Source organism: Ranitomeya imitator, chromosome 1 (genome assembly GCF_032444005.1).
Source record: "Ranitomeya imitator isolate aRanImi1 chromosome 1, aRanImi1.pri, whole genome shotgun sequence".
Classification (NCBI taxonomy): Eukaryota; Metazoa; Chordata; class Amphibia; order Anura; family Dendrobatidae; genus Ranitomeya; species Ranitomeya imitator.
This window is the reverse complement of record NC_091282.1, coordinates 406,575,877-406,595,990: the sequence shown is the minus strand read 5'-3', so window position 1 is coordinate 406,595,990 and position 20,114 is coordinate 406,575,877. Positions and strand designations below refer to the sequence as shown.

The 20,114-nt window shown below is 43.7% G+C and overlaps 3 protein-coding genes across 15 annotated transcripts in view; 2 read left to right on the top strand and 1 right to left on the bottom strand.

Moving 5' to 3' along the window:
* Window positions 1-257: 257 nt before the first annotated feature.
* HNRNPK (heterogeneous nuclear ribonucleoprotein K) lies at window positions 258-11,632 on the bottom strand. 12 transcript variants are annotated; one of them, XM_069762683.1, is made up of 15 exons: window positions 11,323-11,632; window positions 7,266-7,350; window positions 7,048-7,145; window positions 6,875-6,931; window positions 5,968-6,011; window positions 5,063-5,135; window positions 4,877-4,990; window positions 4,665-4,793; window positions 4,260-4,567; window positions 4,112-4,148; window positions 3,786-3,801; window positions 3,623-3,687; window positions 3,338-3,507; window positions 2,595-2,673; window positions 258-927 (listed from the first exon to the last, which is right to left on the bottom strand). In XM_069762683.1, the coding sequence occupies exons 2-14, from the start codon at window positions 7,318-7,320 to the stop codon at window positions 2,634-2,636; spliced, it is 1,206 nt and encodes a 401-aa protein (XP_069618784.1). In that variant the 5' UTR covers window positions 7,321-7,350; window positions 11,323-11,632; the 3' UTR covers window positions 258-927; window positions 2,595-2,633. The 12 variants fall into 12 exon arrangements, with proteins under 12 accessions (XP_069618784.1, XP_069618740.1, XP_069618747.1 ...); XM_069762639.1 differs by having other exon boundaries at window positions 4,112-4,169; window positions 11,323-11,511; XM_069762646.1 differs by lacking the exon at window positions 11,323-11,632 and adding an exon at window positions 10,823-11,090 and having other exon boundaries at window positions 4,112-4,169.
* RMI1 (RecQ mediated genome instability 1) overlaps window positions 11,080-20,114 on the top strand; it is a 23,588-nt gene continuing 14,553 nt past the window's right edge. The window contains exon 1 of the mRNA XM_069762607.1: window positions 11,080-11,182. The gene's annotated coding sequence lies outside the window, so the exon portion shown is untranslated. The remainder of the gene's footprint in view (window positions 11,183-20,114) is intronic.
* LOC138674797 (uncharacterized) overlaps window positions 13,482-20,114 on the top strand; it is a 7,663-nt gene continuing 1,030 nt past the window's right edge. Inside the window, exons 1-4 of one of the 2 annotated variants that reach the window (XM_069762617.1) lie at window positions 13,482-13,613; window positions 13,730-13,791; window positions 18,271-18,475; window positions 19,776-20,102. In XM_069762617.1, coding sequence (XP_069618718.1) covers window positions 18,306-18,475; window positions 19,776-20,102 — 497 coding nt within the window. In that variant the 5' untranslated portion in view covers window positions 13,482-13,613; window positions 13,730-13,791; window positions 18,271-18,305. Of the gene's footprint in view, window positions 13,614-13,729; window positions 13,792-18,165; window positions 18,476-19,775; window positions 20,103-20,114 lie in introns of those variants that run through there. The other variant, XM_069762622.1, reaches the window with a different exon arrangement.

The window sequence follows — 20,114 nt, the reverse complement described above, 5'->3', positions numbered from 1 at the left end:
GGATCTACTCTGCTAAACACGAACATCCCAAAATATGCAGGTAATGCCTTACAGTTTCTGATGTGAGGTATTTAGCATTTGCTAAATCATTTCTTTCCAGTTGCCATGAAAGATTGGTGCAAATGTAAAATCTTTTATTTGCATACCAAATAAATGGGAACCTAACAAGTGATGAAATAAGCACCCAGGTTTAACTTCTAAGTAAAGCCAACATCTATAATTGGCTAGTAGGACTCAACAAATTGCAAAAGACAATGGCCATTTCAAATGTTTGTTTAGTTAAATAAAAGTTTCACTATTCAATTAGCTACATCTAAAGAATGAAAAAAAAAAATCCTTTAAACTTTAATTATTGATAAAAACTGAGCGCACAGCTGATCATCTCAATACACAAACACAAGAGACTAACTTCAGTTACAACATACCAATGTAAAAGTGATAAAAACAGCAATGTGTACAATCGGCACATTGAACACAATCCCCCAATTCTAAACAGACAATGCAGATAAAAGAAAACAGCCTTGAAATTTGGACAATTAGAATAAACAAGAAAAATAAAACTGAAAAACCCAAACTTATCTGTTTTTCAAATATTAACAATTATCCCAATAGGATTTGCACAGACATGCTTAAGAGGAGTTTTATTCTCCATGTAATAACTGAATTTAGAAAACAAAAAGGAAAAAAAACCTTTTAAAACAGAAAGCAGATATATTCATTCATCTTTACTAATCTTGTACAATTCTCTTGGAGGTGGGGTATTCTTCGCTGTGTGCTGCTGGCTACTAATAAATGCATCCGGTGATCCAGATCTTGGTTTGTAATCCAAAAGCAACGAAACAATGGGGGGGAAGAAAGCATTCCAGGTTTTGTTTGTTTTTCTCATTGGAGCTGTCCTAAACAAAATATTTTGGAATCCACTTATGCCTGAAAAAGAAATTCACATTTTGTTCCTCATATATAAAACAGTAAAAACATAGCAGCTGGCTGAACCCAAGCAGGACATAAAGAACTTAAGACAATCTCTACTGTGCAGTTACCGATAATCAGGCAAACCCTTCGAAGTGTAACATTATCACACTGCTGTTCTCATGCAGATTGCCAGAAAAACCATGTAAGATTAACCACTACTGCTAACTCTGAAGAATAAAGCAAAACTTCGTTCTAGCTTTGTAAGCTAAACTATTAACTAAAACGAGCTGTCTTCTACTAAAACTTCAGTGATAGCTTGTATCGTGCATACTCTCCAAAGATGAAAGCTGTACCGGGGCAGTGGCAAAAAAAGAGCTACTCGCACTTGTGAAAAAACAAGCTCAGCTAATTTTTCAAATCCAAATGGGGAGATAAAATTTTAGGATTGTAAAACTATCGACAATAGTCGAGGAAATAATGTGTGGAAAAAAAAAAGCTAGCATAAACTATAAGGCTGTGTGCACGCGTTGCTGATTTTTCGCTACAATTATGCATCCCATCATTTAGAATGAATTCTGCCATTTTTGTGCACGATGCGTTTTTTTTTGTGGAAAAAAAACCACATCGCGGTAAAAAACGCAGCATGTTCATTAATTTTGCGGATTTCCAACTATATAGTACATTGGAAAATGTCCGGTAAAATCTGCAAAAAAAAAAAAAAAAAAACGCATCAAAAACGGGCAAAAAACGCATGCAGATTTCTTGTGAAAAATGTCAGGTTTTTTAAAGGAAATTTGTGCAAGAAATCCTGAACGTGTGCATATAGCCTAAGAGAGAGATTAATAATAAAAATGTACTACAAGATGAGAAAAAAAATGTTAATAGATAAAGTCTGCTTTATGACCAATTTTCCAATCAAGTACTGACTTAAATACCCATTTAGATTTGAAAATATTTGATAAAACACAACATGGAACGTAGTTTCCTTAAGTTTTTTTTATTGTGAGAATAGAAATAATTGTAAAACAAGATCAAGTGCAAAGGAGAACTAAATTTCATCACTGCTCACTGTACACTTTCTTCTTCATCATTAATGTGGTCTGTTAAGAGTCCTGGAAAAAAACCAAAAATGGCATTTGTGCTTTATTTAACTTAAAAACAAAAACAAAACTCTAACCTTAAAAAAAAAAAAAAAAAAAAAAAAGTGGGGAAAGTCACAATTAAGGGAAATCATTATTATGTCTACAAATAGTAAATTACTAACGAACCCTACAGCTCACTACATTAATAAAGTAATTTTCACTGCTCATGGTAGATAGTGGTAACCATGGCCCTTCCTCGACATATATAGAAACATGTTAACCACCCACAAGTTTAATATGACAATGAAAAGTTCTTTTAAAAAGTACACCACTCATTCTGCACCTGATCCCAAACTGCACTATGTGGAACACCTTTCATAGTTAAGGCGCTAGATCAATAAATATCAACCACCAGTTACTTGCTACATCTTAATGTATTACACCTATGAAGCAGAGGAACGTTTTTATTATTTTTGTTTTGTTTTTTAATCAGAAGCGAAGATAAAGAAAAAAAAAAGATGCAGGATTCCTTCATTCTTCACTAGTCTTAGAAAAACTTGCCAGAATACTGCTTCACACTATAAAAAAAGAGAACCTTACATTAGAACCCTTGAGCATGTGCCTCTCAATGTTTAGAAGTCAAAACCCATAAGCATAATCTTCAGAATACTGCTTCACACTATAAAAAAAAGAAAATCTCGCATTAGAACCTGTAAGCGCATAAACCTTACAGAAATAAAAGACGTTATCAACTCAAAGAGAAAACGAGGCTAGCACACAAGTTAATAAAAAGGCATGATTAATCTGCAGGTTAGTGATAATTAGGAAGCAAATAACCCCAAACATGCTACAGCTAGGCAGATTTAAAGGAAAAATTAAAAGTAGTGGTTAGTAAATAGAAGAGATGTGAAACGCTGCATTACAGGATCCAATCAAAACGACTGTAACTTGTCCTGTAGAGGCATGGTCTGTGCCATATGGCAGACCGCGATTTGTTGTCAATGCTGTTATCTAAAAACAACAAAATCACTAGTCTTCCACACAGAACTAAACCAACATCCACTGATTTCTTCTAATATATCTACAGGCACATTAATACAAAATGTTCCTTTTTTACAGATCGTTTGCAGTCGTTTCACGACAGAGTTGAGCTGTTAATTTGGTTAAGCAGAATTAGTTTTAAAGCATCTCAGTTTTTAGTAATATATTTTAAAAAAGAAAGAAAATGAAAGTCAGAAAATCTGAAAAGGGGAAAAAAAAGGAGTTAGATAGTACACAGCTTACAGACACCTTTGTAAGAGTTTAGTCTTAGACCCATGCATGATAAAGTGCCAACTACTTGCCTGTTCTGAAGCAAATATTGTGCATTCTGTATCTGGTCTTGGGTGCCTATAATTGTGATGATTCGATCATCTGACCCTTCCAAAGGTTCATCAATTTTGATAGATGCACCCGATTCATGGCGAATTTGTTTGATCCTTTGACCTCCCTTTCCAATGATAGAGCCTGCCAACTAAAAAAAAAAAAATATACAAGAATAAGAATATTAAGTACTTATAATCTAAAGCAGAAGTGACAATTAAGTGTGGTAATATAAAGATTTACCATATTAAATAGTGAATACTTACATCTTTTGGAATAGTGACTTGAGTAGTTATAACAGGGCCCCCTATATCTCCATAAGAACCCCGACCTTGAAACAAAAAATACAATGGTTAATGATGGTACCCACACAAACATGTGAGCAATATAAAGGATTGAGTGTGAGGGTGGAAAAACAATGACACTTACCATATCCAGAGCCACCCTGGGGAAGAAGAACAGAAATCAGGTCATTTACAAAATCAAGCCAGTTGTAAATCTCTTAAAACATGTCCGACTGATTACTTTCATGCAGTAGTACAATTAGAATTATATATTTGTCCACATGTAGTAAATAGAAAAAAAAAAATCTTACTAAAAGATTTTTTTTTTTAAAACTAAATGAGATATATATAGATCTACAAAACCTAGAAAGAAATGTAACAAATGTTAGGCAAAACAGAGTGAACCAAGATAGAACCCCCTACCCCCCAAACTTGCAAAAATTAAGAGACAAAATATACCAAGACACCTACCATCCCATCATAATGGTCAGGTCTCCCTCGCCGATCACTAGAATTAAAATCAAAAGTTCTAAGTATAAACAAAGCAGATGTCAGTAGGCAGCCATGGAAATCACAATCCAAAAACAGCAGTACAATACCAACAATGTAAGATTCTTACCCTCCTCTTGGTGGTGGGGGTGGTGGAAGTGGAAGATTGCGAGCTCTACTGCCACCTCTACCTCCACGACCCGGAGGAGGTGGGAGAGGCCCCCTCCTTGGGCTCATATCATCATAATCTCTTCTTGACTGAGGCATTGGACGGCCACCCACTCCTGGAGGCATCCGATCAAAACCACCTCTAGCATGCATGGGGAAACCCATAGGACGCCCTCGTCTGTCATCAAACATCATAGTGAAGCCACCATAATCATATGTTTCATCATAGAAGTTGGGATCATAGGGTTGTGCTCGGCCTTTGATTGGAGACTGAAAAAGTATGATATATTAGATTAAGAACTAAAGACACGTTAAAAAAAAAAAAAAACAAAAAAAAAACCACCGCCCATAAACAAGTTATGCATACCTCAGATATGAGGTCGAGGATGACTTTGATGCACTCAACCACTCTATCTGGTTTTCCTCCAATAAGCACAACACGATCTGTCGAATGGGGGCAACACTCCTGGAATAGCTTAATTGTAGTCTGTGTGTTCTGGAAAAGTCAACTCGTGGAGTGAGTGTAGGAAAAGACGAAAATATACCTACACACAGCCACCACAAAAAGCTGCTATATACCTCTCGAAGTTCCTTGATCTTTGCACCTTTGACACCAATAATGCCTCCTGCCAGGGACTGGTGGATAAGGAGCCTCAACTCACAGTCAAAGTCATTTCCCTTATAATGCTGGTACTACAAAGAATGAAACAATTTTACTAAAATCTCTATGATAAGTTGTTATTAGAACTAAAAGGCCAGACATACCTCTTCTAACGTAGGAATGATTTTCTTCAGGATTTCACCAATTGTTTCAATGTCTGCACTGATACTTAAAATACTGCATGACAGACACGACATAGGAAAAAAACAAGATGTTAGTATATCTTTCACATCTATAGTGAGATAAGGATGCTAAGATGTACATATAACTGCTATTTAAAGATGTACACATGCAAATGTGCTTTTATTTCTTTTAAAAAAAAATTTCCTTCAGTTGAATGTGACTGGGCAGTAAACGTTTAGATGCTGGTGAGGGAAAGGGATTCTGGAAGGATTTAGATAAAGCGGGCATAAAAGAGGCACAGAACTGGAAACAAGTGAACGATCACATTCCCCGTCACCACTAATTCAGGACACCCTCACTATCTGAATGAAACTGGCAAACTACAGGGAGAGTTGGAAAATGCAATTGGTGGATACTTAAAGATGAAACACCTTCAGAAAACTGGAAATATCAATGAGCGTTGGAGAAAAAAAAAATTAAAATGACAATAAGCAACAGAAACGTGAAGTGAAAGTGATTAAGAGTTAGCGCCTAATTAGGAAAGGAATAGAAGACAATGAAACAAGCAATGCTGCAGGAATCAGGCGGGCCACAGACAGAAACCACTCAGAAAACAACTGTACAGTGTGGAAATATGCAACTCTTGAAGCGATGTTTGCTCCCTTGTACATGGAAATTAGTGGCTCCAAAGACTAACTTATGTAAAGATCAGCGAAAAAAGATGAAAGGAAATACAAAAAATATATATAAATAAATAAATAAATAATCAATGGGAAAACAAGACAGAAAATAACACTATGTAGGGGAAACTAATCATATTAAAAGGCAGGTTATAACACATTTCTCTTTCTAATCAGGCAGTGAGGCATAAACTTTTGGGACATACCGCTCGGGGCCACTGCTGTCTGGGACTGAAACACTGGAATTGTACTGCATTGGTCATTGGCGTTCGTGGATGTTGGCATTGGGCATGGGCATTCAATCGGAAGATGTCAGGAATAATGCACGTTGGGCAACGAGCACATTTTTGGGCATAGCCAACCAGGGTTTTCACATGGGCGTTCAGGGGTAGATGGGCCATCATGATGGGCAACGCAGGGGTAAGACGATCCAGTACATGGGCAACGGAGATAGGTGGCCAAAAAAAACAAGGAGAGGGAAAAGGGGGGGAAAAGCAATACATTTTAATTTAATACAAACTGGACTCAATTTTCAATTAAAGTAATGGTATTAAGGCATATTAACTTCTAAATGCTGACTGCAATTCAATTCTAAGGTAGGTAATCTGACATTAAACAATGGTAGCAGGCTGACTCGTGGGTATAGACACATTCCCTCATAATATGAAGGATCTGAGCAGACTGAAAACAGCTCTCAAATCAACGCAAAAATGAGCTAAGGGAAAATATACAAGTGAAAGTACTCCACTTAAAATTTCACTTGCAATGTAAGGTGAATTGTGAAATAGAAATAATTTAAAAAAAAAAGTATAAGGCACATGGTGCTAGGTCAGCTTGAGGAAGGCACCAGTAGTATTATGCAAGTGTCTAATCACGAGTCAACCCACTTAGGCACTGTACGAACCATTAAAGTTATGTTATTAATCTACAGAAAATTTCACATTAAGCTATACTAATCATGCTGAAAACTACACATTCTATAGCCAAGTGTCCAAAATCTACTGTTTCTAATACCCCTCCACAAGCCTAGAATGGACTGCCTGGATGTTGTAGATACCCTAACATTATTAAAAAAACAGAAGCACGATCGGGGATTTGCTTTAAAACACTCACGTCTGTCCGAAGAGCTTTTATATTTTTTCCTCCTTTTCCAATAACTGCGCCAGCATTCTGAAGAGACAGAAAATACAAGACATTAGCGACTGCTACAACAGCACCCAAGTCTTACAGCAGGATGTACATCTGCATAAGAAGTTCTCTGGCCGTCTGCTGGACAGTGAACCTACTTTACTCTGGAGCAGAATACGCAATTCAACCATCATATCGGTGTTTCGGGATCTCTTGAAAGCCTGTTCTTCCTCCATGTCTTCTGCTGGACGTTTTCCTACATAAAATCAATTTGATTAGAATCAGCAGGCAACTAACATACAAAGATTTTAATAAATCAAGCAGCTACCACTTCAAAAATACAAAAGGGGCAACACAGTGCAAGGAAGCCTCTCACCGTTGGTCTCTGTGTTAGTGAATTCAACCTCTTCCTGCTCTGTCTCCATCTTCATTCAATAGACTAATAAGGTGGTGGCAGCTATCTGTGTAGAGACAACAGTCAAAAGAGAAGATCATCATTGAGGTCCTGGTAACACGCATACTGCTGCTGATCAAGGCGAGAAAAGCCAACGGAGGCCATGCAGGTTATAAGACAGGAATGGTAGGGGGAGGGACAAAGTGATGACTCCTCTCTAGCACACTGACCTATGAGAGCCTGCCTGAACAAAACAAGTCATTTGCAAGTCTGACTGCTGCAACCAATCGGTGCCACACACCAATAATCAGAAGGGTACAGTGAGCCTAAAGGAAGCTGCCTATACAAGAGCAACTAACATAGCAGGGAACCTAGAAGAGCTGCTAGCAACATTGTGAGAACCTAGAAGTATTTTTTAACAACACAGTGGCAAGCCTAGAAGACGTGCCTATACAACAAGAACATGCGAACATGATGGAGAATCTAGAAGCCGCCATCTATACAAGAGCTGCTAACATGGTGGAAAACATGGAAGCCGCCTATACAACAAGATCGGCAAACATGGCTGGTACTCTTGAAGAGGATAAAAAAACTGCTAACATGACTGAGAACCTAGAAGAACTGTTAACACAGTTGTGAACCTGTAAGAAGTTGCTTATAAAAAAAAAAAAAAAAGGTGCCAACATGATCTGAAATTAGAAAGATCAAGCGATAGTTTGCCCATAAGACTTAGAAAACTATTCCTTTCAGCTCATAAGGCTTGGCTCAGCCCAATGTGCATGTGTTCTCAATAGGGAAAGGGTCGCTGCAAGAAACCCCCCCCCCCCCCCCCATCTCTCTTGGGAACCAAAGAATCAGATATAGCAGCAAGGTAGCTAGCACTGTTTCCTTTAAGAGCTGGGGTCCCCAAGTGCAAATCCTATCAACAATAACATTTGCCTGGCGTTTGTATGTTCTCCCTGTGATTGCATGGGTTTCTTTCCTTCCACATTGGGAATTTAAGATCGTGAGGCTCAAAGGGGACTTTGACCATAATGTCTAAAAAGCATTTTAAAACTAATGCCACTATATAGTAAAATAAATGTTAAAGGGAACCTGTCACCCCCAAATTCAAAGGTGAGCTAAACCCACCGGCATCAGGGGCTTATCTACAGCATTCAGTAATGCTGTAGATAAGAAAAAGAGGTTAGAATATACTCACCCATGGGCGGTCCGATCGGTGTCGCGGTCCGGGGCCTCCCGTCTTCATAGGATGACGTCCGCTTGTCTTCACGCTGCGGCGTACTTTGTCTGCCCTGTTGAGGGCAGGGCAAATTACTGCAGCGCGCAGGCACCGGGAAAGGGCAGAGAGGCCCAGCACCTGCACAGTGCAGTACTTTGCTCTGCCCTCAACAGGGCAAAGTACGCCTGCGCCGGAACCGCAGCGTGAAGACAAGAGGACGTCATCATAAGAAGATGGGAGGCCCCGGACCGCAGCGGAACCTCCCCTGGGTGAGTATAATCTAACCTCTTTTTCCTCATCTTTCAGGATACATCAGGGGGGCTTATCTACAGCATTACAGAATGCTGTAGACAAGCCCCTGATGCCGGTGGGCTTAGCTCACCCTCGATTTTGGGGGAAACGGATTTTAAAGGGAACCTATCTAATATGCCCCAACACTTCACCAGATGGGGTAAAGTCCAAACAACCACCATACACATTAGATGGTCAGGCAGTCTCACTAACATGATCAGGGCAGCACGGTGGCTCAGTGGTTAGTACTAGTGATGAGTGAACATCCTCAGATAAGCTGTTATCTGAGCATGCTTGGGTACTGAGTGACTGGCATGCTCGAATAGTATGTTCAAGTTCCCTCGGCTGCATGCCTTGCAGCTGTTCGACAGTCGGAACTCAAACATACTATTTGAGCACGCCAAAGTCACTCAGCACCTGAGCATGCTCAGATAACAGCTTATCCGAGAATGTTCACTCAATCACTAGCAGCGCTGGACTCATATCCCACCAAGGACAACATCTGCAAGGAGTCTATGCTCTCCCTGTGTTTGCACTGGGCTTTCTCTGGTTTCCTCAAGCACTTCAAAGACATACTGATAGTAATCTAGATTGTGATCCCCAATGGGGATAGTTCCGATGTATGTAAAGCGCCGAGGAATTAATGGCGCTATATAAGTAAAATAGACATCTGTGGCCATATTTACACCTGGCGCATTTAAAATACATTGACCTGTAACTCGCGTACACGTTTCGGAGCGGGCACGCTAAAGGCTACGGCCAGGGCTGCACGCTAAAGGCTACGGCCAGGGCTGCACGCTAAAGGCTACGGCCAGGGCTGCACGCTAAAGGCTACGGCCAGGGCTGCACGCTAAAGGCTACGGCCAGGGCTGCACGCTATAGGGTTCATTACAAATTAGCAATTGCTTATTGCTGAACACCAGGACCCCAATAACAGGGCTCTGGACCCATGGAGTTCAGCGTGAATTCCTGGAAATACACAAGTACTGCTCAGTAATCTGCTTTCTGCAGCCAATCCCATAGGTTGCGCATGTGCTACCTGGCTCTATACAAGCCTTATGTAGAGCACGATGGTAAGAGCACATTATCCCCACCCAAAGTGGATCCGTGCCTGCAGAGTGTGGCGGAGGATTTCAGCATCCTGGTGCTCTGTGAGCTCAGACCTGAAGGCGGAATCAGGACCTATGGACGAACAAGCGCGGGGCCTCCATCTTGGACGAGCAGTCATATAAGGGCTCCTAGGGGAGGTCATGTGACCTGAATACATGGCGTGGATGAGACCCACCGAGACAAAGGCGAGGCCCGACACGCGGCTTCAGGCCGGCGGGGACAAAGCACGCCGCTCCGCTCCCGCCTTTGTCTTCAGGACACCGGCCACAGCGGCCCCGCCCCTCGGCCGCAAGCTTCCGCCACCAGCCATTTTGTGAGTGAGAGAAGACGGGCAGACAGCATGGCGGCTGCGAGCCACACAAAGCCCGCCTGATACTGCCCGTCACACCCGACCCCGCCCGCACTATAAACCGTCACAAGCCCGCGGCAGAGTATATAAAGGCGGCACGGGGGGATGGGCTGCGTATGCCCGGTAACGGCGGCACCGCTCTCCATGACGTCACCTCAGGCCCGTGCAGACAACGGAAAACGCCCCGCTACGAAGCCTGTATATATGACACCAAGCCCGGTCACGGCTCAGTATCCGCCGCCCTGCGTCAGATTACCGGCCACTATCCCCGCTAACAGTGACGCAGTCTCTAATAAACCTCTTCCCCGCCCTCACAACGCGGTCCAGAGCCGCCATAGCGAACCCTGCGTCCACACTGCGCCCATGCCGGGCTCGCTTTACCTCGCTCCTCCGCCGCTCCCGAGCTCCCTCCACTAGCGCGGCCGAAGCACAAGACGAAACCACACGGGGTGCAACCTACAGAACTGCTAAGTGTGCAGCTCTGCTCTCCGACTGCGATTGGACGCTCACTAAGCGAACACACTGGATTGGCTGGGGAAGAAGCCAATCAATGGTAACCCCGCCTACCTCTTCCAACAGGGCACTGTGCGATACAAGCTTGGTTGGATGAAAATCCTGGCAAGACGTCGAAGAAAATGAAAGCGGCGCCTAGTAATGTGGCGCACGTACGCCGCACACGGCGGGGGTCGTATGCTCAGGGACGGGCAGTACTGGGTGACACGGCGGCCGGTAACGGGCGTCACACCGTGTAACGTGTGTGGCTAATGGCAACGCAGGAACAATTCAGAACCGCATGTTATAAAGCGCAGTCCAACGAGCCGGTTGCCAAGACAATAGGTGGGGGAGGGGAGAAATCTCGCGATATTCCGCGCGCAGCCTGCGGCCCTGTGATTGTGTGCTGCTCTGCTGGCGCCGCGTGAGCAGCGGGTGAGTGCTGTGCGGTCCCGCGTCATCCGCCATTACTGCGCTGATCGGCAGCGATTATCCGCCATTACCCCGAGCGCTCAGAGACGAGCAGATCGCCTCACAATTGGCCGGTAGATACATAACCGTGTGTGCCCGCTCACCTGGGAGATACCGCGCCTTCCGTCCACATGCACATGTACACATGCACGCTCAGGCCATCCGGTCGTGTCTGCATGTTCCGAGAGGGGAGTCGCGGTCCTCTACTCTGCCCCCTGTCTGTGGGCAGAGGAATCACTTCCCGAGGGTGACGCGACCGTGAAATGAATTCTGCTCAATATTATAATTGTATCACTGAGTATTGAGCAGGATTAGAAATGCGGATCTCCCCTATTTATCTCACTTATATAGCGCCATCATATTCCACAGCACTGTACAGACATCGCTGTCTCACAATCTACATTCCCTATCAGTATGTCTTTGGAATGTGGGAGGAAACTAGAGAACCCGGAGGAAACCCACGCAAACACGGAGAGAACATACAAACTCCTTGCAGATGTTGTCCTGGGTGGGATTTCAGCCCAGGACCCCAGCGCTGCAATACAGCAGTGCTAACTACTGAGCCACCGTGCTGACCCTATATACTGTATGAGCCTGCACATAGCCCCCTGTACATGCTGTGTGAGCCCCCACTTAACCTTCCTATATACATTGAGCCTTCACATAACTGCTATATAGGGAGTGAGCGCTGCATAGCCTTGTATATACAGGATGAGTAGTCTATATACAGTTTTAACCTCTTACAGTCTCTTATATACAGTATGATTCCCACATAGCTCCCTAAATACACTATGAGCCCCCACATAGTCTCTATGTACAGTATTGGCCACCACATACCCTCCAATAAACAGTATGAGCCCCCACATAGCCTCCTAGATAAACTGAGTCCTCACATAGCCTCCTTGTATACAGTATGATCCCCCACATAGCCGCCTTGTATGCAGTATAAGCCCCCACATAGCCTCCTTGTGTACAGTACAAGCCCCCTATATACAAGATGAGTACCACACAGCCTCCTATATACAATGATCCCCACAGCTGCCTTGTATACAGTGTGAACCCCCACATAGCCTCCTTGTATACAGTATAAGCCCCAACATAGCTCCCTATACACAGGATGGACCCTTACATATTTGGCTTCTTTTATAGAGTATGAGTACCCACAAAGCCCACCTATGCGGTATGAGCCCCCACACAGCCTCCTTTATACACTGAGTCCTCACATTGCCCCCTTGTATACAGCACAAGCCCCCACATAGCACCCTTGTATGCAGTATGAGCCCCAACATAGTCCTATATACAGTACGACCCCTTACATACTTTGCCTCCTATATACAGTATGAGCCGAACCACATAGCCTCAGTATACATTAAGCTCCCTATATTCAGTTTGAGCCCCCTATATACAGTATGAGCCCCCCACATAACACACATATCGTACTGACTCCGCACATCTCACGTGATGAAGTGACATCATTGGGTCTGCTGACTCAGTCGCACACGTTGATTGGTGGAAGGAGGAGCCGGTGTAGTCACTACTATCTGAATCCTGAGGACACGGATAGTGGTGACAGCAGGCGAGGGCATGATGTGGCCAGTGGGCTACTGGTTCAACCCTTTAGTGGTCTCTGTCCACGGGTCGGACTGGAGAGGGCCTTGAAAACAAAAGGTTTGGGATTTGAAATTTAATGGGGTTGCTGTCAGGGCAAAATAAAACTTTGCCAGGCGACAGGATATGTAAAAAATAATAAACTTAATCCAGCGCAGGCCACTTTGAAGTCTGCCCATAGACAGAAGGCAGCGATGTCACCATTTTTCTAGCTGCCGGACCAATGCAGACTGTGGTTGGCTGCAGCTGTCAGGTGACTTTGAGCAGCACGTCATCATTAAACATCTGATGGGTGACTGAGTTTATATATTGGTTTTATTGCTCTAGGCCACCCGTGTACTTTTCACTTTGCCCCAACAACCCCGTTTTTTTTTTTCCTTAGCATCTGTCTCGTGTGGGTCAGGAGGCCCCTACATACATAAACAGTAGTTCTCATCTAAATTAATGGTGCAATTTCAGTATATGGGACATCATTAAATGTTTCTCTGATGCGTTCTTCTAAGTCACCTGACTGCTGCAGACAATCACTTCTGCAACTTCCAAACAAAGTAGACCCCACTTCCGGACCTGTATCAGACCTCCAGAGAGTTGTTGGCCCAGGATTCATAGGAGCCCTGCATGGTGACTGTCTCCATTCATTCTTGACTGACAGGTCTGAACTTTCAGGAGTAAGAGGAGGATGAAGGTAGTTGGAAAGGTGCATGAACATCTCAGCCATGCCAAGGGTTCACCCAGCACCTCATCAGAGTATTTCAATAAAGAACCATTTCTGGGAAGTGGCGCAAAGGTTTGGACCATACGCCCCGATTTATCACTGATTTTTACATCAGAAATTCTGTCTTAAGACTCTTAGAAAAGTCTCAGAATTTTTGCGCAATGTGAGTTTATGCTTTTTTCGCGCAGTTCAGACAAAGTGAATGAAGCTAGGGCGAGACGGCGGGTGGCAACTCCCTGTCAAATGCATGGTGAGTGGTGGCGTTTCTCACACCACAAATCTTACTCCAGTCTCTTACTAAAGTAAGATGTGGGGTGAGGCGCACATTAGGTTCCACCTTACTTGATTAATTAAGAGGCGTGTGCGCATCTTAAAGGGGTTCCCCAGGAGATAAAATTTATTTTAATAGATACGACTTCATAAACTATAACCATAGTGGTGTTTGTAATCATGGTAGTACCTGAAATTCAATGTGATGGGGGATCTGCTCCTCCATTCTGGGACTTTACATCACATATCCGGGTGCGTGGCCTGCTCCTGGCTACTAATAACAGCCAGCCCCCTGATAACATCTCCATCCATGCAGCCCGAGATCAGGAGGCATGCCCAGCCCCTGCCGGGGTGTAGTCACTATCTGTGCACTGACCCCTCGGGATCCATCCCTTCTACCTTTGTTCTATGCTATGCTCTGTCATGGCTTGTACAGCAGTGGATCGCAGCCTGTGTTTGTAGCTTCTTTATGATGTGTCCAGTAGAGTGGAGGAAGCTATGACTATAATAAAGCAGCTGCAAAATTAGAAAGCATGGATCTCGAGTAGAGAGGAGGAGGACAGTAGGGAGAACTGAAATAGATTTGACTGGTGACTCCTGATTTGGACTGCATGGAAGGAGACTCTATCAGGGGGCTGGCTGTTACTAGCCAGGAGCAGGCCACACCACACCAACACACACTGTGTTGTAACCTCCAACAATTGAGTTGGAACACAAAGGAACAGATCCACCATCTCATTGGATAGCAGGTGTACGGTCAGGATAAAAATAACTCTGGATGTTGGCTATATAGTTTATGATGGCATGACCATTAAAATACTTCATCTACCACTTTAATGAATCCACTCCACCGCACCCCCTCCATCAAGACCGGTGTGACAATCATTGCTTTTGATGAATCATGGCCTAAATGGACCATTTTTTTTAGCTTTGTCCCCTACAAGGTGCTGTGCTTGGTTTGGGAAATCCTATAACACATATTTATCAAACATTTGAAAAGACACTAAGTACGACTGCTTTTAGCCATTGCCATAAGAAATTCAGATATACAATTCCAAGTACAGTTGTTTTATTAAGAGGCATGCACCTTGAAATAAGGCACAGTTCTCGCCAACTGCCCTCCAGTTTCATTGTTGCAGAACGCAGCATCACTAAAGGAGTTGCCTCAAAATGATAAATAGAATTGCAAAGTCCCTATAAAAGCTAATAACTTTGCAATATACTTGTTGTTCTTAAGAATGTAGGGATTTTTAATTCAGTAGTTTACTGATTGTTGTCTAGGTTACCGGTCACCTCTGCTGTCTATCAGTGGTGGTCAGCCTCCTAACGTTTGAGCCCAGCCCTAGTAAGCTCTTTGCTATTGATGGCTGGTAAACGTCCGTGCCCTTGTGCTCCATGAATGTTGGAGAGGCAATGTGACCTGTTAGCAGCATGGTTGGGTGAACAGTTAAAACCGGCGTCTCACTGTGCCTCCAGCTCAAACTGTCTGTCTTCATGAGTGCCAACTTCTCTACCCCTGAAGGCTAGAGAGCAGTGACCTTCTGACGACTGTTTGAGAAAAGCCCTTTAACAAATACAGGTCCTTCTCAAAAAATTAGCATATAGTGTTACATTTCATTATTTACCATAATGTAATGATTACAATTAAACTTTCATATATTATAGATTCATTATCCACCAACTGAAATTTGTCAGGTCTTTTATTGTTTTAATACTGATGATTTTGGCATACAACTCCTGATAACCCAAAAAACCTGTCTCAATAAATTAGCATATTTCACCCATCCAATCAAATAAAAGTGTTTTTTAATAACAAACAAAAAAAACCATCAAATAATAATGTTCAGTTATGCACTCAATACTTGGTCGGGAATCCTTTGGCAGAAATGACTGCTTCAATGCGGCGTGGCATGGAGGCAATCAGCCTGTGACACTGCTGAGATGTTATGGAGGCCCAGGATGCTTCAATAGCGGCCTTAAGCTCATCCAGAGTGTTGGGTCTTGCGTCTCTCAACTTTCTCTTCACAATATCCCACAGATTCTCTATGGGGTTCAGGTCAGGAGAGTTGGCAGGCCAATTGAGCACAGTAATACCATGGTCAGTAAACCATTTACCAGTGGTTTTGGCACTGTGAGCAGGTGCCAGGTCGTGCTGAAAAATGAAATCTTCATCTCCCTAAAGCATTTCAGCCGATGGAAGCATGAAGTGCTCCAAAATCTCCTGATAGCTAGCTGCATTGACCCTGCCCTTGATGAAACAGTGGACCAACACCAGCAGCTGACATGGCACCCCACACCATCACTGACTGTGGGTACTTGACACTGGACTTCAGGCATTTTGGCATTTCCTTCTCCCCAGTCTTCCTCCAGACTCTGGCACCTTGATTTCCGAATGACATGCAAAATTTGCTTTCATCAGAAAAAAGTACTTGGGACCACTTAGCAACAGTCCAGTGCTGCTTCTCTGTAGCCCAGGTCAGGCGCCTCTGCCGCTGTTTATGGTTCAAAAGTGGCTTTACCTGGGGAATGCGGCACCTGTAGCCCATTTCCTGCACACGCCTGTGTTCCCCAAGGTCTGGAATCGGTCCTTCTCCACAATCTTCCTCAGGGTCCGGTCTCCTCTTCTCGTTGTACAGCGTTTTCTGCCACATTGTTTCCTTCCAACAGACTTACCATTGAGGTGCCTTGATACAGCACTCTGGGAACAGCCTATTTGTTGAGAAATTTCTTTCTGGGTCTTACCCTCTTGCTTCAGGGTGTCAGTGATGGCCTTCTTGACATCTGTCAGGTCGCTAGTCTTAGGGTACCGTCACACTATACGATTTACCTACGATCACGACCAGCGATATGACCTGGCCGTGATCGTAGGTAAATCGTAGTGTGGTCGCTGGGAGCTGTCACACAGACAGCTCTCCAGCGACCAAGATGCTGAGGTCCCTGGGTAACCAGGGTAAACATCGGGTAACTAAGCGCAGGACCGCGCTTAGTTACCCGATGTTTACCCTGGTTACAAGCGTTAAACTAAAAAAAAACAAACAGCACATACTTACATCTGGTGTCCGTCAGGTCCCTTGCAGTCTGCTTCCCGCACTCAGTGACTGCCGGCCGTAAAGTGAAAGTGAAAGCACAGCCGCTGTGCTCTGCTTTCACTTTACGGCCGGCAGTCACAGTGCTGGAAGCAGACTGCAAGGGACCTGACGGACACCAGAATGTAAGTATGTGCTGTTTGTTTTTTTTTAGTTTAACGCTTGTAACCAGGGTAAACATCGGGTAACTAAGCGCGGTCCTGCGCTTAGTTACCCGATGTTTACCCTGGTTACAAGCGAACGCATCGCTGGATCGCATCGCTAGATCGGTGTCACACACACCGATCTAGCGATGACAGCGGGAGATCCAGCGATGAAAGAAAGTTCTAAACGATCTGCTACGACGTACGATTCTCAGCAGGATCCCTGATCGCTGCTGCGTGTCAGACACAGCGATATCGTAACGATATCGCTGGAACGTCACGAATCGTACCGTCGTAGCGATCGAAATGTTATAGTGTGACGGTACCCTTACCCATGATGGGGGTTTTGAGTAATGAACCAGGCAGGGAGTTTATAAAAGCCTCAGGTATCTTTTGCATGTGTTTAGAGTTAATTAGTTGATTCAGAAGATTAGGGTAATAGGTCGTTTAGAGAACCTTTTCTTGATATGCTAATTTATTGAGACAGGTTTTTTGGGTTATCAGGAGTTGTATGCCAAAATCATCAGTATTAACCCTGCTGTTCTGTTCGGTCTGGGGAGACCTATTTTGAACTTTGGTATTTTTTGGGGTGTTCAAGATGCGGTTCTGAAACTTGTGGTTGATTGACTTAAATGAGGATGGGTCGGTTGGCCACGGGTTTCAGAGCCGCATCTTGAATATTTTAAAGAATATTGAAGTTCAAAGTCGGTCATTTTTGACCAACAGAACAGCAGGGTTAAAACAATAAAAGACCTGACAAATTTCAGTTGGTGGATAATGAATCTATAATATATGAAAATTTAATTGTAATCATTACATTATGGTAAATAATGAAATTTAACACTATATGCTAATTTTTTGAGAAGGACCTGTATTAGCAAAGTGTGTAGTATTCATTGTGACTGCCTCTACTACAGTAGAACACAATGGCTACCTGAAATAAGTGTAAAGGTGATCATATTCATTAGATAGTAGCAGATTGATGGCTGAACAACAGTCCAGGGAATGTTTGACTAGTGAACAATCCTCGCACCAACACAACCAATACACCTTTTAGTCCGTATTAGTCATTTATACTGGCCATAGATGTCCAATGACAACAGATGAAGGTAGAACAAGTTGTGGAAACCTTTTTCTTTTTTTTAATGGAATGATCTTTCATGGATTAGCAGATTTCTATTGGGAGAAAGTTATAAACACGTACATCTGCTGTCACGACTCTGTTGACAGGTGACCCCTGACCAGGGGCTCCTTCCCTGTCCCTAATGCTAGGGGGCGCCCTGGCTCGCGCTGTTTCCCGGGTAAGTTTGAAGGTGAAGATGCCAGTGCCACGTACCTTGCCTTATTTCCTGAATCCACCCTCCGTCTGTACATTTCCCCCACCCAGGGAAGAGGAGAGTAGCAGCGCAGCATGGTACACCAACCAACGAACAAGGTAACATGAACAGGGGAAACGAAAAATACCAAACATACAAATGTACACTCGCATATAACAGAGGGATGCATCGGGGAATGGAGGATAGGGAAGAACCAAAGTAGGAGAAGGAAGGAGATTATCACACAAAACCAAGTAACAGTCACAGATAAATCCACCAAGCGCCTCCTCCAATAACCACCAACTACTATCATCCCAGCCATGCAGCATAAGCTAGCTCTGACAATGTGTGTCAGTCGGGACCCAGATTATATAGGGGATGGGTGTGGCTAACGGCTCTCAGCAGAGCAGATTAACCCATGCACTACCAAAATAAATACAGCGGTAAATAAGAAGTTGAAGTGCTTCTATTCATCGCAGGAGTAGGAGCAATCAGACGCTGTGGTCTTCTGGCTCCTCTCTGTCGCGGTAACCCAGTGACACCTGCCTTTTCAGATGGTGGTGATATATTACTCCCTTTTACTTGTGGTTCGCCAACATTTCATCACTTTGACCGAATTTGTCCATTTCACTAAATTAGACTGATGCATCAGATCAGAGGGCTGGCTTGCATTCTTGCTGCTTATGCAAGTTCATTACCTGACAAAGGCTTTTCACAATCTGTGTGCTAGCTTTATGTACCCCTTACTTTCATTTTGCACTGCCTGCACTTGCACAGATGGTCTTTGACCTGTCATTTCCCTCACTGCTTCTCCATCTCTCACTCTGTACTCCTTGACAGGTTATACACAAGCTGTGAAGGTGCAGGCAGGCAGTGCAAAGTGAGAGAGAGGGATGGCATAAGACCCAGACTGTGATAAGCCTTGGTCAGGGGCTTGCATAAGCAGCTAGCCAAAAACCATGCCTGCTGGTCTCTGATGTAGCGTCCGCGAAATGGAGCTCTCGGCAACAGCAGCGGTGTAACTTGTGATTGCAGTAAGTAGTAGTTAACTCACATGAAATTACATATAAGAAAAGGCAGAGGGATATGAGCCTTATCTCTTTAGAGGGAATGTAGACTGAAATTCATTTTAAGTCCCTAGAGGTAGCCATTCAATTTTAGCTTATCTGTCTAAAACAGCTTTGTTCTTGGGCTATATAAAGATATTGCCTATAGTCCTAGGCTATGTAGGAAGAAGTAGGAGACTGAAAACTTTTTTTTAATTGCGCCAAAATGTACCCCTTGGCTCATCAGTATCTTTGGACATGTACTTGAGACACAGTTGTGATAACCCTATGTGAGGTCAATAGCCAAGTGCCAGTTGCTTGCTGCAGCTGTTGAGTTTTGCTGTTGCCCATAGCAGTTGCATTTTTATTACAGGATGGCTTTATCTATGACATGCAGAGATAGAGTGCTCCTGGCATGGCTTATAAGTAGAAGGTTCAGGAGACAGCGAGCCTTTGAGGAGGAACAGAGGACCTCCACACTTCCAGTGTACCCTATTGTGTCCCAGAGGAGCCCAAAGTGTCACATTGCTACCCTATACCAGGACCTCAGACGGAATCCTGAAAAGTTCTCCCAGTTCTGTAGAATTTCAACCCAGACGTTTGACAAGCTTCTGGAGGAGTTGTACTCTGGTCTGACCCAGCAGGATTCCAGCACTAAGCAAAGCATACAGCCTGAGGAACAGCTGTTGGTCACCCTGCGGTAACTACAGTT

Bases quoted from the DNA above. Each gene is read 5' to 3' on its own strand.
- HNRNPK (XM_069762639.1), bottom strand. From the start codon at position 7,320: ATGAAGATGGAGACAGAGCAGGAAGAGGTTGAATTCACTAACACAGAG. The intron at 7,146-7,265 runs GTGAGAGGCTTC...GATTTTATGTAG, and splicing joins CACTAACACAGAGACCAACG to GAAAACGTCCAGCAGAAGAC. The intron at 4,991-5,062 runs GTATGTCTGGCC...CATTCTTTGTAG, and splicing joins TCATTCCTACGTTAGAAGAG to TACCAGCATTATAAGGGAAA.